The sequence below is a fragment of the Hypanus sabinus genome, unplaced genomic scaffold (genome assembly GCF_030144855.1).
Source record: "Hypanus sabinus isolate sHypSab1 unplaced genomic scaffold, sHypSab1.hap1 scaffold_521, whole genome shotgun sequence".
Classification (NCBI taxonomy): Eukaryota; Metazoa; Chordata; class Chondrichthyes; order Myliobatiformes; family Dasyatidae; genus Hypanus; species Hypanus sabinus.
The window spans coordinates 265,963-285,244 of record NW_026781384.1 but is presented as its reverse complement, the minus strand read 5'-3'; the positions used below and the strand labels follow the sequence as shown (position 1 = coordinate 285,244).

Genomic DNA, 19,282 nt, shown 5'->3' with positions numbered 1-19,282 from the left:
ATTGAGTCTACTTGCCATTCCATCTTGTCTGATTTACTATCCATTTCAATCCCATTCTCCTGCCTTCTCACTGTAATTTTTGACACACTGACTAATCAAAAAACTATCAACCTCTGCTTTAAATATTCTCAGTGACTTGGCCTAAACAGCTATCTGTGGCAATGAATTCCACTGATTCTCCACCCTCTGGCTAAAGAAATTGCTTTACATTTCAGTTCTAACTGGACATCCCTCTATTCTGAGGCTATACTCTCTGGTCCTAGACTCTCCCATCAGATGGAACATCTTCTCCATGATCACTCTATTTAGACCTTTCAATATTCTATAGGTTCAATGAAATCCACATCACATTCTTCTAAACACGAGTCAGGAGAAGATCAAAGCTATCAAACGCTCCTCATATGTTAACCCTTACATTTCTGGGATCATTCTCATGAACCTCCTCTGGACCCTCTCCTGTGTCAGAACATCTCAGATAAGGGCCCAAAACTGTTCACAATCATTCCAAGTGCGGTCTCACCAATAAGGCCTTAAAAAGCCTTAGCAAGACATTCTTTTTCTTAGTCCTCTAAAAAAATTGATTTTCATCTAAAATATATCTCAAACAAGAGGTCCTAGTGGAACACCACTGGCCATGATTCCAGCACCAATCCCAGTGGAACACCACTGGTCACAATCCCAGCAGACCACCACTGGCCATGATCCCAAGACTGATCCCAGTGGAACACCACTAGTCACCACCTCCAGCCAAATTATCAACCTTTCTCCCCAATTTCTGTCTTTCATGGACAGGACAGTTCCAAATCCATCCTTGCAATTTACCCTGGATGCCATGCATCTTTATCTTCTGAATCAATCTACCACTTGAAAGAAGGCCCCACTGAAAGACTTAGATCCAGGAAGGAGTGAGAACACCTTGTACCTTCACTTACACTACAACAAAACTCTGACCTTTATTTGATTTTAACTTCCATGGAATGCAGAGCAGTGCTAGGGCTTGGGTCCTTGGTATACAACCCCACTCACCATCTTGCCAATCATCATGACGTAAGGCCCCAGGTATTTGTTGACACCAAAGATGTCAAGGACACGGATGTACCAGATGATGATATCCACGCAGTAGATGACCCGCCCATAGCTCATGTAGGGCTCATTCTGCAAACGCAGCAGCACACCACAGCTAAAGATGGTGATTGCCACCATGTCAGTGATGTTCCAGTATTCCTGCATCCAGACCTTTACTTTCTGCCTCAGTTTACTCGGTTCTGACATTAAGATCTAAATCAAAGATGAATAAATTAGTAAGAACAGACTGCAGTGTTAATGAAGAATCTAAAGAGAAAGCAAGAACTTAATCATATTGAATGGTGCTGCAGGCTCAAAGGCTCCTGTTCATATTTTCAATTCATATTTGACTTCACCACCTCCCTCTAGTGACAAATACATTGCCTCTGCATCGGTTCCTGTTTACTGTGACAGCCACGTCTGGAGGAGGAACTAGGCAATACACAGTGGCAGGAGAGGGAGCAGCAATGCATCAGCCATATTGATCAATGGCTTCTGAGCCATAGTGTTGGTGAATAGTGAAGTCTAGTAGGGTGGTGACCTTGGTCCACAGCCCACAGTCAGGGTCATCCCCTCTGGTACCTGATCAATCACATCCCTTTGTCAATCTTTCCCTCTCTCTATGCCTGCCTGTCTCTCGCTCTCTCTCTCCCCCTCTCTCTGTCTCTTTCCCTCCCCCTCTGTCTATGTCCCTCTCTCTGTCTGTCAGTCACTGCCTCTCTCCCTCTCTCTCTTTCTGTCTCTGTCTCCCTCTCTCCATCTGCCTCTCTCCCTCTCTCTCTTTCTGTCTCTGTCTCCCTCTCTCCATCTGCCTCTCTCCCTCTGTTGACCTGCCTCAGCCTGTCTCTGTTTAGCTGTCTGTCTGTCTGTCTGTCTGTCTCTCCCACCCCTCCCTCCCTCCCTCTCTTCCACCTCCCTCCCTTCTTCCTGCCACTCCTCCCTCACTCCCTCTCCTCACCCTTTGTAGTAAGTGGCCCTTTATTGGCATTTATAGCCTTTTAAGGAATCAGTGACCCATCTTCGAGACTAGTGACCTTCCCCCATTTTGCAGTCATTGACACACAGCACAGAAAAAGATCCTTCAGCCCACTCTCTTCATGCTATCAAAATCTCTATCTGCACCATTCTATTCACCAGCACTTGGATGATAGCCTTCTCTCTTGCGGCAATACAGATATTTGACTGCAGCCTTGGTGAAAGGTAATGATTATTGATTTATCTGAGCTTCTTACCTCTCGGATTTTCTCAATCGCCAGCATTAAAATATATGAGATGAGAATCCATTCTGGAATTGAAGGCAAACTCCCCATCTTCACCAGAATTACATAGTTGTAGAGCAGCAAGTAGGCGAGATACGCCATCTGTAAATGAAAGCACTTGAGAGCCTGAGAGTGATTACGTGGTCACGGAGGCATGGGCAGATTTCACCCCCTCAGAATCTTACCGTGTGGAACCAGAATTTAACAATCGGTGCATTGTAGAACTCATAAATCTTCCTTCCAATTGGGATACTCCGGTGATTTTCCACTCCATCTTCTTCATCTCCTTTTTTGGAAACAGCCTCAGTGTTGGCATCCTAAAACAAAATGTGGGTCAAGGAGTGAGTCATAGGTCCACACTCTCTTCCGCAATCTCACCTTCTCTAATTTAAAATTGATTACTTTGAATATCCCAGTCTGGTTAATCTGGTCTTCCACTCCTCCCCCAACCAACCACCAATCTTCTGACCTTCAGTCTCCAGCCACACAAGCTCATGAGCACATCCCATGTCTCTGCACCCCACCATGTTCTCCTTCCAGATCCCACTTACTTTTCCGGCCATTACTTACATTGTCCTCCTCCTCCTTCCCCTGATCGCCGTCTCCGGATGCTTCATAGGATAAATCATCACTGCTTTTAAAATCCAGTAGGAGTATTGTAGGCGGAAATATTATTCCCAGCATAATCTGACAGGAAATCACAAAGAAAGTCTTGGAGAATTTGATTCCAATTGAAAGTGAAGTTACCAGATCCACATTATTTTGTATACACCGGTTGGGCAATGTGTACAGACCATGGTGGCTTATCAAGTGTTGAATTTATAAAAATGCTGTCAACATAAACAATCCTCACTGTCACACAGCAGTCTCTTCAACCCACACATCTATGCTGACAATTAAGTACCACCAACATTGACCTCAATCACCAGCAATCGTCCAAAGCATCCTATGCCTTGGTAATTCCAATGCTCGTCTCAATATCTACTGCCACCATCCACTCGGGCAGAACGTTCCTGATTCTAAATACCTTCTTCCTCAGTTCTTGCCTGGATTCCTTCCAAACCTCTTACCCTTTACCCTGAGCCTAAGTCTTCCAATTTTGGTCACTTCTGCTGTGAGGAAACATTACCCACTATTTACCGTTGCTCTGTCCATCATAATTTTGCAAGCCTCTGTCAAGGCCTCCTCTATCACCGCCACTTCAAACCTATCCCATCTCTCCTGGAAGTTCCGGGAATCTCCTGCATGTTGATAGTAGCTCCCTGACACCCGCAATTTATACACACAAAATGCTGATGGAACACAGCAGGCCAGGCAGCATCTATAAGGAGAAGCACTGTCGACTAATGAAGTTAGTCCTGACGAAGGGTCTCGGCCCGAAACATCGACGGTGGCAGTTAGTCCTGATGAAGGGTCTCAGCCCGAAACGTCAACAGTGCTTCTCCTTATAGATGCTGCCTGGCCTGCTGTGTTCCACCAGTATTTTGTGTGTGTTGTTTGAATTTCCAGCATCTGCAAGCATTGTGCTTGCCTGCAATTTATATACAGTTGGCCCTCCTTATCCGTGGGGGATTGGTTCTGAGACTCCCGCGGATACAAAATTCGCGGATGCTCAAATCCCTTATTTCACCTGCAGCAGTGCGGTGGTCTTTAGGACTTAGTGGAACCCCGGACTTTATTTAAGATGTTCAGAGCGGTGGACATTAGGACCCGGCGTAGCTCTGAATCCGCGGTGTTTCTGTTCACAAAAATAATCACGATCGTGATTGAAAATAAGGTGGAAGTAATAAAGCAATTGGAAAGAGGTGAAACGCCATCGGTCATTGGAAAAGCGTTAGGCTACAGTCGGTCAACGATCGGAACAATTTTAATGGAGCATGTGAAAGGCCCTGCCCCGATGAAAGCTACAATTATTACTAAGCAGCGCAGTGGATTCATTATTGAAATACGTATGTTTCTTAAGTATTATACATGCATAGAAAGGTAAAATATGTACTATATACTAAGAAAAACGTTTGACTAACTGACGCTAAATAATACTGGATGTACCTGTTCTGACTTCAAATCAGATAATAATAACATATAACATATAACAATCACAGCACGGAAACAGGCCATCTCGGCCCTCCTAGTCCATGCCAAACTCTTATTCTCACTTAGTCCCACCTACCCGCACTCAGCCCATAACCCTCCACTCCTTTCCTGTCCATATACCTATCCAATTTTACCTTAAATGACACAACTGAACTGGCCTCTACTACTTCTACAGGAAGCTCATTCCACACAGCTATCACTCTCTGAGTAAAGAAATACCCCCTCGTGTTTCCCTTAAACTTCTGCCCCCTAACTCTCAAATCATGTCCTCTAGTTTGAATCTCCCCTACTTTCAATGGAAATAGCCTATTCACGTCAACTCTATTTATCCCTCTCAAAATTTTAAATACCTCGATCAAATCCCCCCTCAACCTTCTACGCTCCAATGAATAGAGACCTAACTTGTTCAACCTTTCTCTGTAACTTAAGTGCTGAAACCCAGGTAACATCCTAGTAAATCGTCTCTGCACTCTCTCTAATTTATTGATATCTTTCCTATAATTCGGTGACCAGAACCGTACACAATATTCCAAATTTGGCCTTACCAATACCTTGTACAATTTTAATATTACATCCCAACTTCTGTACTCAATGCTCCGATTTATAAAGGCCAGCGTTCCAAAAGCCTTCACCACCCTATCTACATGAGACTCCACCTTCAGGGAACTATGCACTGTTATTCCTAGATCTCTCAGTTCCATGCTTTCCTCAATGCCCTACCATTTACCCTGTATGTTCTATTTGGATTATTCCTGCCAAAATGTAGAACCTCACACTTCTCAGCATTAAACTCCATCTGCCAACGTTCAGCCCATTCTTCTAACCGGTATAAATCTCCCTGCAAGCTTTCAAAACCCACCTCATTATCCACAACACCTCGTTATCCACAACACCTCATTATCCACAACACAAGACTTAAAGACAGACTCAGGAATGGAACTCATTCATAACCCGGGGACTGCTTGTATTTTAAAATCATCTCTAGATTACTTATAATACCCAATACAATGTAAATCCTATGTAAATAGTTGTTATACTGTATAATTTAGGGAATAATGACAAGAAAAAATAGTCTGTACATGCTCAAACAACAAGTGTTGGAGAGAGAACTTCCGGGTTTTCCCGACCCGCGATTGGTTGAATCCATGCATGCGGAATCCGCAGATAAAGAGGGCCGACTATACAATATCCCAGAAATCAAGTTTTTTGAGAGGGAGAGGGAGAGTGAGAGGGAGGGGGAGCATCCTGATTGGTCTCTCTTTGTGCTAAGTGGACCTATCAGTTTTCTCTGTGGGCGGGCTTTACAGTTGACCTCAAAAATAATGACAGTGTTGCACAGTGCACTGTTTGCAACAGTGACTTTTCTATTGCCCATGGTGGGTTAAAATGTAAAAGACATGTTGAGATGAGTTTAACAGGTGTGATTGTTCATTAGCATAGCTAATGTTACTTAAACTAGCTGGCTAGCTGCTAAGGAGCTCTCCCTCTTTGGTTGACCATCGAAATCCGATGACGACGTCCACTCCTTTAACGGTGAGATCTTTGACTATACAGTCCCATCCTGGACCCACAAGCTCTATTGCAGGTGGGACATGAATATGTGGTAGTGATGGCAACCATGGCTGCATTTCTTCTGGCTCTCTTCTGCTGTCTTCTGGTTGTTCTTTCCATCTCCAGAATATGAACCCTGTCCCTATACAGCTGTCGCCAAGTGATACAGTCAGCAGCAACATCCTCCAGGTCCTCGAGTCTGATCTTGCACTTCCTTAAAGCGTTCTTCATCTGATCCTTATAGCGATTCTTCAGCCTTCCAGCTGAGCGTCGACCATGATGTAGCTGGCCGTATAACATTTTGCAGGGTAGCCGACATGGGGGTATCTGGGTGATTATGGCCTCAATACTGCTGCAGTTGGTCTTTACAACTATTTCAGTGTGAGGCACCCGCTCACGCCAGGTAATTCCCTGGATGTGCTGAAGGCAACTTATGTGGAAGCGTTCCAAGGACTTGATGTGACGGCTGTAGGTTACCCAAGCTTCACAGCAATAAAGGAGTGTGGTGACACAGACCGCTTGGTGTACAGCGACCTTTGTGGAGGGGCGAAGGCTCCTTTTCTGAAAGACTCTAAGCCAAAGTCTCCCAAAGGCAGCTGATGCCTGTTTAATGCGGCTCTGGATGTCATTGTCAATGCCGCTATCCTCAGAGAGAATGCTCCCGGGGGGCTGGGGTGCTACCTCCCTGAAATGAGTTTTTGCTGGGTGGGATGTCTGCTATCCAGTCTCTCTTCATAACAGGACTGTGTGATCCAAGGTAGACTCCTGGTGAATCTCCTTTTCACCTTCTCTAATCCCAACCCAGCTATACACTGCAGAGGCCTAACCACTGATTTATACAGTTGTAGAATAATCTATTTGCTCTTGTATTTTATACCCCTGTAAAAAAAAACACATGTCCTGTTTCTTCATCATCTTCTTCCCCTGTGCTGCCACCTTCAGCAATGCTTGAACTTGCACACCAAGATTCCTCCATTCATCAATATTCCCAGTGGTGCCACCATTCATTGTGCATGTCCTTGCAAAGCACATCATTTGACATTAATCAGGTTTGAATCCCATCTACCATTGGTCTGCCCATCTGAACAAATGATAAATAGCAAAACCACAAGTTTTAGCAATATTCTGCAAATTTACTAATCAGATGCCCTACATTCATATTCAGATTATTATAGACAGACAGACATAATTTATTGATCCTGAGTGAAATTGGGTTTTGTTACAGTTGCACCAACCAAGAACAGAGTAGAAATATAGCAAAATAAAACCAGAAATAATTAAAGAATAATAATAAAATTATGCCAAGTGGAAATAAGTCCAGGACCAGCCTATTGGCTCAGAGTGTCTGACACTCTGAGGGAGGAGTTGCAAAGTTTGATGGCCACAGGCAGGAATGACTTCCTATGACACTTAGTGTTGCAACTGGGTGGAATGAGTCTCTGGCTGAATGTACTCCTGCGCCTAACCAGTACATTATGGAGTGGATGGGAGACATTGTCCAAGATGGCATGCAACTTGGACAGCATCTTCTTTTCAGACACCACCGTCAGAGAGTCCAGTTCCACCCCCACAACATCACTGACCTTGCGAATGAGTTTGTTAATTCTATTGGTGTCTACTACCCTCAGCCTGCTGCCCCAGCACACAACAGCAAACATGATAGCACTGGCCACCACAGACTCGTAGAACATCCTCAGCATCGTCCGGCAGATGTTAAAGGACCTCAGTCTCCTCAGGAAATAGAGACGCCTCTGACCCTTCTTGTAGACAGCCTCAGTGTTCTTTGACCAGTCCAGTTTATTGTTAATTCGTATCCCCAGGTATTTGTAATTCTCCACCATGTCCACACTTACCCTTTGGATGGAAACAGGGGTCACCGGTGCCTTGGCCCTCCTCAGGTCCACCACCAGCTCCTTAGTCTTTTTCACATTAAGCTGCAGATGATTCTGCTCACACCATGTGACAAAGTTTCCCACCGTAGCCCTGTACTCCGCCTCATCTCCCTTGCTGATGCATCCAACTATGGCAGAGTCATCAGAAAACTTCTGAAGATGGCAAGACTGTGCAGTAGTTGAAGTCTGATGTGTAGATGGTGAAGAGAAAGGGAGACAGGACAGTCTTCTGTGGAGCCCCAGTGCTGCTGACTACTCTGTCTGACACACAGTGTTGCAAGTGCACATACTGTGGTCTGCCAGTCAGGTAATCAATAATCCATGACACCAGGGAAGCATCCACCTGCATCACTGTCAGCTTCTCACCCAGCAGAGCAGGGCAGATGGTGTTGAACTCACTGGAGAAGTCAAAAAACATGACCCTCACAGTGCTCACTGGCTTGTCCAGGTGGGCGTAGACACGGTTCAGCAGAAGACGATGGCATCCTCAACTCCTAGTCGGGGCTGGAAGGCAAACTGGAGGGGGTCTAAGTGTGGCCTAACCATAGGAGCTGCTCCAGAACAAGTCTCTCCAGGGTCTTCATGAAGTGGGAGGTCAAAGCTACTGGTCTATAGTCATTGGAGCCACTGGGGCTCAGTCTTCAGCATTTGAAATTGACAAGGCATGACATCTTCCACATCACAGGAACCCTCTGGCGACTCAGGCTCAGGTTGAAGACATGGTGAAGTACCCCACATAGCTGGGGGGCACAGGCTTTGAGCACTCTGGGGCAGACACTATCCGGGCCGGCAGCCTTGCTTGGGTGGAGACGTTCCAACTGTCTTCTCACCTGTTCAGCTGTGAAGCCCACCGTGTATGAATCTGTACATGAAAGGTTTTAATACAGTTCTCTGTGGTACACCATTATTATTAGGTGTCCAATAGCTAAGCAACCTTCACCATCATCCCTTGCCTTCTACTGCCTATCCGATTTTGAATCCCAATTCCCAAATTGCCCTAGATTCCTGGATTCTATCCTTTTAAACCATGCCAAAGCTCTTACTGAATTCCATGTAAACTACATTGCCCACATCAATATATTTAGTTTTAATAATTATTCCAATAACTGGTGCTATCCTCACAAGCCTGTAATTCCCAGTTTATTCCTGCTGCTCTTCTGAAAAAAAAGGCCTGTTTTCCTGCCCGCCAGTCATCTAACACCTCTGTAGTCAGTGAAGATTTAAATGTCTTTGGTAGGCCCCACCAATCTCCTCCTTTGCATCCTAAAGCAACCCGGGATATATCTCATCAATTTATCTACCTTTAAACCAGTAATAAATCTAATTAGTCCTCATTTTTAAGAAAACATGTTCTAGAATTCCATGGTTCCTTCCTCTTAGTGAATACACTCAAAACTTCTCCTGTGTTCCCTCGTTCTGGTATCTAATGGACCCACTCCTTTCCTGCTTACTTCTGTACACTTGTAGAATGCTTTGCAATTTTCCTGAACTATTTCCCAGTGATATTTTGTGTCCCTCTTTGCCCTCGTGATTTCTTTTTCAATGTACCCCCTTCACTTTCTTCAATTCTTCCCATGTCACTAATTCACCCCATGATATCTAGGTTTACGTGGACTTGACACTTTTGTTCTTCATACTTAAATGAGCATATTGGCCTATTATTTCTCCTTTTGCCAAGTTCTGTCTTGTGATTTAGCAATTGGACCTTCCCCAATTCTGGACCTTAATTTGTGCACATTTCTAAAAACTACCAGATTAACACAAATATCATCCCCATCTCCAAAATCCACTGCACTTGCCCAGCTAAATTCCCTAAACACTGCCTTTCTTTAGTAGGGCTATCCATACACTCATTCAGCTCTCGCTGAAATCACTTCAAAAATTTCACCCTCTCTATGCTTTTCACACTAAAGTAATCCCAGTTAATACTGGAGAAGATGATATTCAATTCGGATTCAGATTCAAATTACCACCTACCATTATACTTTAAACACAGTGACAAAAATCATTGCTTTTTGAACATAAACACATGTAACTAATGCTATTTAAAAACTGTATGATGTACAGTGTGGTGTCTAACATCACATGACGGCACAGGACTGACACTAGTTTGACTCTGTTCAGCAGTAATCTCTTGTGCCAATCAAGTGGCAAAGTGTACCAAATAAATGAAGGGAATCCTGACTATTTTCTCCATTAGGTTTTTATTCTTTAAGAGTTGTCCCAATTAATTGGCTGCTGCAATTAACCGATGGCCCAGTTAACTGAAAGCCATTGTTGCAACATCCACACTGGACTGGATAAATCAGTAACTGAAGCTTTTTCTCTTCGTTTTGACCCTCTGTTCACACTGAAATGTCATTTCCTCCCCCAAAAAAGGAGCTTTTCTTAAGCACCCTCCAGAGAGTGTAAATTTGAAAACGCTGCCTGGGCAGAGTAGTGTGGATGGGGTAACCAGAGATATCTAGAAACGCTGACATGATATGCCAGAACAGATGGTGGCGGCAGTGAGGCATTTCATTGTTTTCTTGAACGTAACCCCCACACAACCTAACAATTTCAGAACAGACGGCAACGAGACTGAAGCCAGAAAAGTTAGAAATGTACTCACCAAATATTTTGACCCATAACTTACTGAATAAATAAGTATACTCACTTTGCCCTGTTTTCTATCCTTGCTTGTATGAAGGTGTTCTGTCCTTGCTCGTATGAAGCATTTTGAGTGGCTCGTCATGAGGCATCTCAAGACCCTGCTGCCCCCTCACTGGACCCCCCTGCAGTTTGCTTACCATCCCAACCACTCAACAGATGACACCATTGCCATCACCCTCCACCTGGCCCTAACCCACCTGGACAAAAAAGACACATATGTTCAAATGCTGTTCATAGACTTCAGTTCAGCATTCAACACAATCATCCCTCAGAAACGGGGCCCCCCAGGGATGTGTGCTCAGTCTACTGCTGTTCACTCTGCTGACCCATGACAGTGCTGCAACATACAGCTCGAACCACATCATCAAGTTTGCCAATGACACGACTGTAGTGGGTCTCATCAGCAAGAAAGACGAGTCAGCTTACAGAGAGGTGGTGCAGTGGCTAACGGACTGGTGCAGAGCCAAAAACTTGTCTCTGAATGTGAACAAAACAAATGAGATGGTTGTTGACTTCAGGAGGGCATGGAGCGACCACTCCCCCGCTGAACATCAACGGCTCCCCGGTAGAGATCGCTAAGAGCACCAAATTTCTTGGTGTTCACCTAGCAGAGAATCTCACCAGCTCCATAGCAAAGAAAGCCCAGCAGCGTCTTTATTTTCTGTGAAGGCTGAGGGAAGTCCATCACCGCCCCCCCCCATCCTCATCACATTCTACAGGGGTTGTATTGAGAGTATCCTGAGCAGCTACATCACTGCCTGGTTCAGAAATTGCACTATCTTAGGTCGCAAGACTCTGCAGCGGATAGTGAGGTCAGCTGAGAAGATCATCGGGGTCTCTCTTCCAGCCATTACGGACATTTACACTACACGCTGCATCCGCAAAGCAAACAGCATTATGAAAGACCCCACGCATCCCTCATACAAACTCTTCTCCCTCCCGCCATCTGGGAAAAGGCACCGAAGCATTCGGGCTCTCACAACCAGCTATGTAACAGTTTCTTCCCCCAAGCTATCAGACTCCTCAATACCCAGAGCCTGGACTGACACCTTACTGCCCTATTGTCTTGTTTATTATTTATTGTAATGTCTGCACTGTTTTGTGCACTTTATGCAGTCCTGGGTAGGTCTGTAGTCTAGTGCAGCTTTTTTCTGAGTTATTTTTTTACATAGTTCAGTCTAGTTTTTGTACTGTGTCATGTAACACCATGGTCCTGAAAAAACATTGTCTCAGTTTTACTATGTACTGTACCAGCAGTTATGGTTGAAATGACATTAAAGTGACTTGACTTGACTTGAAGTGGTTTACCTATTTATGCAAATACTTCTCTGACATTAGATGTGTAACAGCCTAATGTAACATTGTATGGAAATACAAGATAACACTGATGCAGACATATTTTATACACTTAACAAGGTGCTTTATAAATGCAACAGAGTTAGTCAGTTTTTCAATGCTCATTGTCAGCCAGGTCAATCTGTCCGTGAACTCCCTGTCGGTTGCCTCCATACGCTCCAGTATTTTTTTTTAGTTTTAAGTCCTCCTGTGTGAAAGCCAACAGCTGTCCATCGTTTGGCAATTTCCTTTGAAGATTTTCTGGTCTGTAACTGCACAAATGCACACTTTCACTGTGAGATTCGACACCAGACCTGTTGCTTGTTTTCTGCAGATGTGTCCTGCGCATGCCCAGTAGCAGGAGATTAGCCCAAATATCCATTTTAATGTGGACAGGGGTATTTTCAAAAACGCTTGGTGTGGACGCCTATCGTTTTTACGCGAATCTGACATTTTCAAAATTATCCGGTCTACTGTGGACACAGCCTGTATACAGTGGTATGCTAAAGTTTGGGCACCCCTGGTCAAAACTTTTGTTATTGTGAATAGTTAAGTGAGTAGAAGATGAACTGATCTCCAAAAGTCATAAGGTTAAACATGAAACATTCTTTTCAACATTTTAAGCAAGATTATGTATTTATTATTTTTGTTTTCTACAATTTTAGAGTGAAAAGAGGAAAGGAGCGCCATACAAAAGTTTGGGCACCCCAAGAAATTTGAGCTCTCAGATAATTTTTACCAAGGTCTCAGACCTTAATTAGCTTGTTAAGGCTATGACTTCTTCACAGTCATCGTTAGGAAAGGCTAGGTGATGCAAATTTCAAAGCTTTATAAATGCCCTGACTCTTCAAACCTTGTCCCAACAATCAGCAGCCATGGGCTCCTCTAAGCAGCTGCCCAGCACTCTGAAAATTAAAATAAATGATGCCACAAAGCAGGAGAAGGCTATAAGAAGATAGCAAAGCATTTTCAGGTAGCTGTTTCCTCAGTTCGTAATGTAATTAAGAAATGGCAGTTAACAGGAACGGTGGATGTCAAGTTGAGGTCTGGAAGACCAAGAAAACTTTCTGAGAGAACTGCTCGTAGGATTGCTAGAAAGGCAAATCAAAACCCCCGTTTGACTGCAAAAGACCTTCAGGAAGGTATAGCAAACTCTGAAGTGATGGTGCACTGTTCTACTGTGCAGTGACACCTGCACAAATATGACCTTCATGGAAGAGTCATCAGAAGAAAACGTTTCCTGCGTCCTCACCACAAAATTCAGCGTCAGAAGTTTGCAAAGGAACATCTAAACAAGCTTGGAAACATCTAAACAGTTTGGAAACAAGTCCTGTTGACTGATAAAGTTAAAATAGAACGTTTTGGCCACAATGAGCAAAAGTATGTTTGGAGAAAAAAGGGTGCAGAATTTCATGAAAAGAACACCTCTCCAACTGTTAAGCATGGGGGTGGATCGATCATGCTTTGGGCTTGTGTTGCAGCCAGTGGCACGGGGAACATTTCACTGGTAGAGGGAAGAATGAATTCAATTAAATACCAGCAAATTCTGGAAGTAAACATCACACTGTCTGTAAAAAAAAAGCTGAAGATGAAAATAGGATGGCTTTTACAACATGAATATGACCCTAAACACACCTCACACTCCACAATGGATTACCTCAAGAGGCGCAAGCTGAAGCTTTTGCCATGGCCCTCACAGTCCCCTGACCTAAACATCATCAAAAATCTGTGGATAGAAGTCAAAAGAGCAGTGCATCCAAGACGGCCCAAAAATCTCACAGAACTAGAAGCCTTTTGCAAGGAAGAATGGGTGAAAGTCCCCCAAACAAGAATTGAAAGAGTCTTAGCTGGCTACAGAAAGCATTTACTGGCTGTGATACTTGCCAAAGAGGGCATTACTAAGTACTGACCATGCAGGGTGCCCAAACTTTTGCTTCCGGCCCATTTTCTTTTTTGTTATTTTGAAACTGTAAAAGTTGGAAATAAAAAAGTAATCTTGCTTAAAATATTAAAGAAATCTGTTATCTTTAACTTTATGCCTTTTGGAAATCAGATCATATTTTACTCGCTTATCTATTCACAGTAACATTAATTTTGACCAGGGTGCCCAAACTTTTGCATGCCACTGTATGTGCACAGGACTCAGAAATGAATATGCAGATGTTTGTGAATTGTATTTACATGTATAAGGCATTATACATTCCAAATTCATTCTCCTTCGAAAGAATTTTTAATCCTCTCACATCATTGTAAATACTTCCCAAGCAATAACAAGAGAGCATCTGCAGATGCTGAAAATCCAAACAACACACAAAATGCTGGCTTGCTAGAGAAGCTCAAGTGGATTTAAACTAGATACAAGGGGCAAGGGGAACCGGAGTGCAGGAGCAAATGTATGGGAGAAAAAGAAGATAGTAAAGTTGTTTGTACCGTTAGCGATAAACAGAGAAGAAGAGTTGGAGAATTTCTTAAATGCATTTATTTTAATGCCAGGAGCATTGTAAGAAAGGTGGATGAGCTTAGAACATGGATTGATACCTGGAAATATGATGTTGTAGCTATTAGTGAAACATGGTTGCAGGAGGGGTGTGATTGGCAACTAAATATCCCTGGATTTTTTTGCTTCAGGTGTGATAGAATTGGAGGGACAAGAGGGGGAGGTGTTGCATTGCTTGTCAGAGAAAATATTACAATGGTGCTCTGGCAGGATAGATTAGCAGGCTTGTCTAGAGAGGCTATTTGGATGGAATTGAGGAATAGGAAAGGTGTAGTAACTCTTATAGGGGTGTATTATAGACACCTAATGGGGAGTGAGAATTGGAGCATAAAATTTGTAAGGAGATAGCAGATATTTGTAGTAAGCACAAGGTTGTGATTGTGGGAGATTTTAATTTTCCACACATAGACTGGGAAGCCTATACTGTAAAAGGGCTGGATGGTTTGGAGTTTGTAAAATAGGATAGTAGGATAGTAGGATAGTTTTTTGCAGCAATACATTGAGGTACCAACTAGAGAAGGTGCAGTGTTGGATCTCCTGAGATAGGTTAGGTTAGATAGGTCCTGAGATAGGTTAGGTGATGGAGGTATGTGTTGGGGAGCACTTCGGGTCCAGTGATCACAATGCCATTAGTTTCAATATAATTATGGAGAAGGAAAGGGTTGAGATTTTTTGATTGGAGAAAGGCTAACTTTGAGGAGATGCGAAAGGATTTAGAATGTGTGGATTGGGACAATTTGTTTTATGGGAAAGATGTAATAGAGAAATGGAGATCATTTAAAGGTGAAATTTTGAGGGAACAGAATCTTTATGTTCCTGTTAGGTTGAAAGGAAATGTTAAAAGTTTGAGAGAGCCATGGTTTTCAAGGGATATTCAAGAGGGGGGACTTGATAAGAGGTATTTAAAATTATGAGGGGGATAGATAGAGTTGACGTGGATAGGCCTTTTCCATTGAGAGTAGGGGAGATTCAAAAAAGAGGCTGTGAGAGTTAGGGGGCAAAATTTTGGGGTAACACGAGGGGGAATTTCTTTATTCAGAGAGTGGTAGCTGTGCGGAACAAGCTTCCAGTAGAAGTGGTGGAGGCAGGTTTGGTATTGTCATTTAAAGTAAAATTGGATAGGTATATGGACAGGAAAGGAATGGATGGTTATGGGCTGAGTGCAGGTCGGTGAGACTAGGTGAGAGTAAATGTTCGGCATGGACTAGAAGGGCTGAGATGGCCTGTTTCCGTGCTGTAATTGTTATATGGTTATATGGCCAGGCAGCATCTATGGAAAAAAAAAACATTTTGGGCCGAAACCCAGCAGATCTGGAGAGAAAAGCTGAGGAGTAGATTTAAAAGGTTGGGGGAGTGGAGAAAGAAACACCAGGCGATAGGTGAAACCTCAAGGGGGAGGGATGAAGTAAAGAGCTGGGAAGCTAATTGGTGAGATGAGGTGAGAGAGGGAAAAGGGGATGGGAAATGGAGGAGGGGAGGGGTGGGTTTTGGGCCATTACTAGAGGTTTGAGAAATTGATGTTCAAGGTAACAGGTTGGAGGCTACCCAAATATAACATAAGGTGTTGTTCCTCCAACCTAAGTGTGGCCTCATCATGACAGTAGAGGAGGCCATGGATGGATGTATTAAAATGGGAATGGGAAGTAGAATAAAAATGGGTGGCCACTGGAGATCCCAGTTGTTCTGGTGGATGGAGCATAGATGCTTGGCGAAATAGTCTCCAAATCTATGTTGAGTCTCACCAATGTACAGGAGGCCATACTGGGAGCAGTGAACACAGTAAATGACCCCAACAGACTCACTGGAAGAACAGTTTAGGGTCCTGGATGGTAGTGGTGGAGGAATGTAGAGGCAGCTGTAGCACCTGTTCTGCTTGCAAGGATAACTACCAGGAGGGAGATCAGTGGAGAGGGGCCAATGGACAAGGGAATCACATAGGGAGTGATCTCTGTGGAATGCAGCGCTTGGTGGTGGGATCCTGTTGGAGGTGGTGGAAGTTTCAGAGAATTATGCACTGGCAGCGGAGGCTGGAGGGGTGGTGGGTGAGGAAAAGAGGAACCCTATCCATGGTAGGGTGGTGAGTGGATGGGATAAGGCCAGACATACATGAAACGGAGGAGATACAGTTGAGGGCAGTGTTGATAATGAGGAATTGAGCAACAGCCTGGCACTCAGTGTCAGTAAGACGAAAGAACTGGTTGTGGACTTCAGGAAGGGTAAGATGAAGGAACACATACCAATCTCATAGAGGGATCAGAAGTGAAGAAAGTGAACAGTTTCAGGTTCTTGGGTGTCAAGATCTCCAAGGATCTAATCTGGTCCCAACATATCGATGCAGTTATAAAGAAGGCAAGGGAATGGCTATACTTCATTAGGAGTTTGAAGAGATTTGGTATGTCAACAAATACACTCAAGAACTTCTATAGATGTACCATGGAGAGCATTCTGACATGCTGCATCACTGTCTGGTATGGGGAGCGAAGGTGGAGGACTACTGCACAGGACCCAAAGAAGCTGCAGAGGGTTGTAAATTTAGTCAGCTCCATCTTGGGTACTAGCCTTCAAAGTACCCAAGACATCTTCAGGGAGTGGTGTCTCATAAAGGCAGTGTCCACTATTAAGGACCTCCAGCACCCAGGGCAAGCCCACTTCTCACTGCTACCATCAGGTAGGAGACACAAAAGCCTGAAGGTACACACTCAGCGATTCAGGAACAGCTTCTTCCCCTCTGCCATCCGATTCCTGAATGGACATTGAACTCGTGAACACTACCTCACTTTTTTTGCTATATAGTATTTCTGTTTTTTGCATGATTTTTAATCTATTCAATATATGTATATTGCAAATGATTTATGTATTTATTTATTATAATTTTTTCTTCTACATTATGTATTGCATTGAACTGCTACTGCTAAGTTAACAAATTTTATGTCACGTGCTGGTGATAATGAACCTGAATCTGATTCTGAAAAGGAGGATGGCATTTTTACAAGTTGTAGGGGTGGGACGAGGTGTAGTCCAGATAGCTGTGAGAGTCCGTGGGTTTGTAATAGACATCAGTGGATAAGCTGTCTCCAGAGATGGAGACAGTGAGATTGAGAAAGGGGAGGGACATGTAAGAAATGGACCGGGTGAATTTGATGGCAGTGTGGAAGTTGGAGGCAAAGTGGATGAAATCGGCGAGTTCAGCATGGGTGCAGGAAGCAGCACCAAGCAGTTGTTGATGTAGCGTAGGAAAAGTGTGGGATGGGACTTCCCAAGCAATGACGCATTTTTCAATTAGTCATTGCAATAGAAAAGACAGCAGAACAAAACCCAGACACATTGATACATTACCTCTTGAGAAAAGATACTAAAGGCGCAGCAACAAGATTTAATGAGCAAGTTCAATGGGAAGATGCAGATGTGTTTTGTTCAGGGACAAGGGGGTTACATTGGGTAGATGTGAAGGTGGATGACCTGGTGTTGGTGAGTTGTGTGTGTAAGCTATGCACTGGATGGATTTGAAGGCTGGAATGTGCGTTGGAAAATGTCAGAGGATGAGGGATTACATTGGGTAGATGTGGGGATAAGAGCATAAGGCTATAACAGCTAGGAGCAGAATTAGACAATTTGGCCCATTGAGTCTGCTCCGCCATTCCACCATGGTTGATTTATTATCCCCTTCAACCCCATTCTCCTGCCTTCTCCACATAACCTTTGATGTCCTGACTAATCAAGAATCTATGAACCTCCACTTTAGATATACTCAGTGACTTGGCCTTCACAGCCATTTGTGGAAATAAATTCCACAGATTCACCACCCTCTGGTAAAGAAACTCAACCTAATCTCTGTTCTAAATGAACGTCCCTCTTTTCTGAGGTTGTGCCCTCTGATCCTAGACTTCCCCCACTATTGGAAACATTCTTTCCAAATCCAAACTAGGCCTCTTAATATTTGGTAGGTTTCAATGAGATTCCCCCCTCATTCTTCTAAAATTCAGCGATCCAGGTCCAGAGGCATCAAATGCTCCTCATATGTTAATACAGCACTTTCAAACCTGGGATCATTCTCTTGAACCACCTCACGACCCTCTCCAATGCCAACACATCTTTTCTTAGATAAGGGGCCCCTCTCCAATGTCAACACATCTTTTCTTAGATAAGGGACCCTCTCCAATGCCAACACATCTTTTCTTAGATAAGGGGACCCTCTCCAATGCCAACACATCTTTTCTTAGATAACTGCTCACAATACTTCAAGTGCAGTCTGACCAATGCCTTATAAAGCCTCAATATTATATCTTTGCTTTTATATTCTAGTCTACTCAAAATGCATGCTGGCATTGCATTTGCCTTCCTTACCTCCAACTCAATCTGCAAGTTAACCTTTAGGGAATCCTACACAAGGACTCCCAGGTCCGTCTGCACCTCAGATTTTTAAATTTTCTCCACCTTAGAAAAGTCCACACCTTTATTCCTTCTACTAAAGTGCATTACCATCCATATACTTCCCTACACTGTATGCCTTCTGCCACTTCTTTGCCCATTCTCTCAATCTGCCTAAGTCCTTCTGCAGACGCCCTGCTTCCTCAACACTACCCGCTACTCCACCTATCTTTGTGTCACCTGCAAACTTGCACACAAAGCCATCAATTTCCACATCCAAATAATCAGTTCAAAGTAAAATTTATTATCAGAGTACATAAATGTCACCACATACAACCCTGAGATTCTTTCTCCAGCAGGCATACTTAGCAAACCTATAGAACAGTAACTGTAAGCAGGATCAGTGGATAACAAACTATGCAAATGCAAATATAAATAAATAGCAATACATAATGAGTGCATGAAACAACAAGATAAAGAGTCCTTAAAGTGAGACCATTGATAGTGGGAACACCAGGAGTAGAATGAGTGTAGCTACCCCCTTTTGTTCAAGAGCCTGATGACTGAGG

At 43.6% G+C, this 19,282-nt stretch overlaps 1 protein-coding gene across 1 annotated transcript in view; it reads right to left on the bottom strand.

Annotated features, from left to right (window-relative positions):
* Nucleotides 1-19,282, bottom strand: part of LOC132389274 (transient receptor potential cation channel subfamily M member 1-like) — a gene marked incomplete at its 5' end in the record, with an annotated part of 255,446 nt that overhangs the window by 43,661 nt on the left and 192,503 nt on the right. The window contains 4 exons of the mRNA XM_059961770.1: nucleotides 1,027-1,278; nucleotides 2,298-2,426; nucleotides 2,510-2,641; nucleotides 2,895-3,011. Coding sequence (XP_059817753.1) covers nucleotides 1,027-1,278; nucleotides 2,298-2,426; nucleotides 2,510-2,641; nucleotides 2,895-3,011 — 630 coding nt within the window. The remainder of the gene's footprint in view (nucleotides 1-1,026; nucleotides 1,279-2,297; nucleotides 2,427-2,509; nucleotides 2,642-2,894; nucleotides 3,012-19,282) is intronic.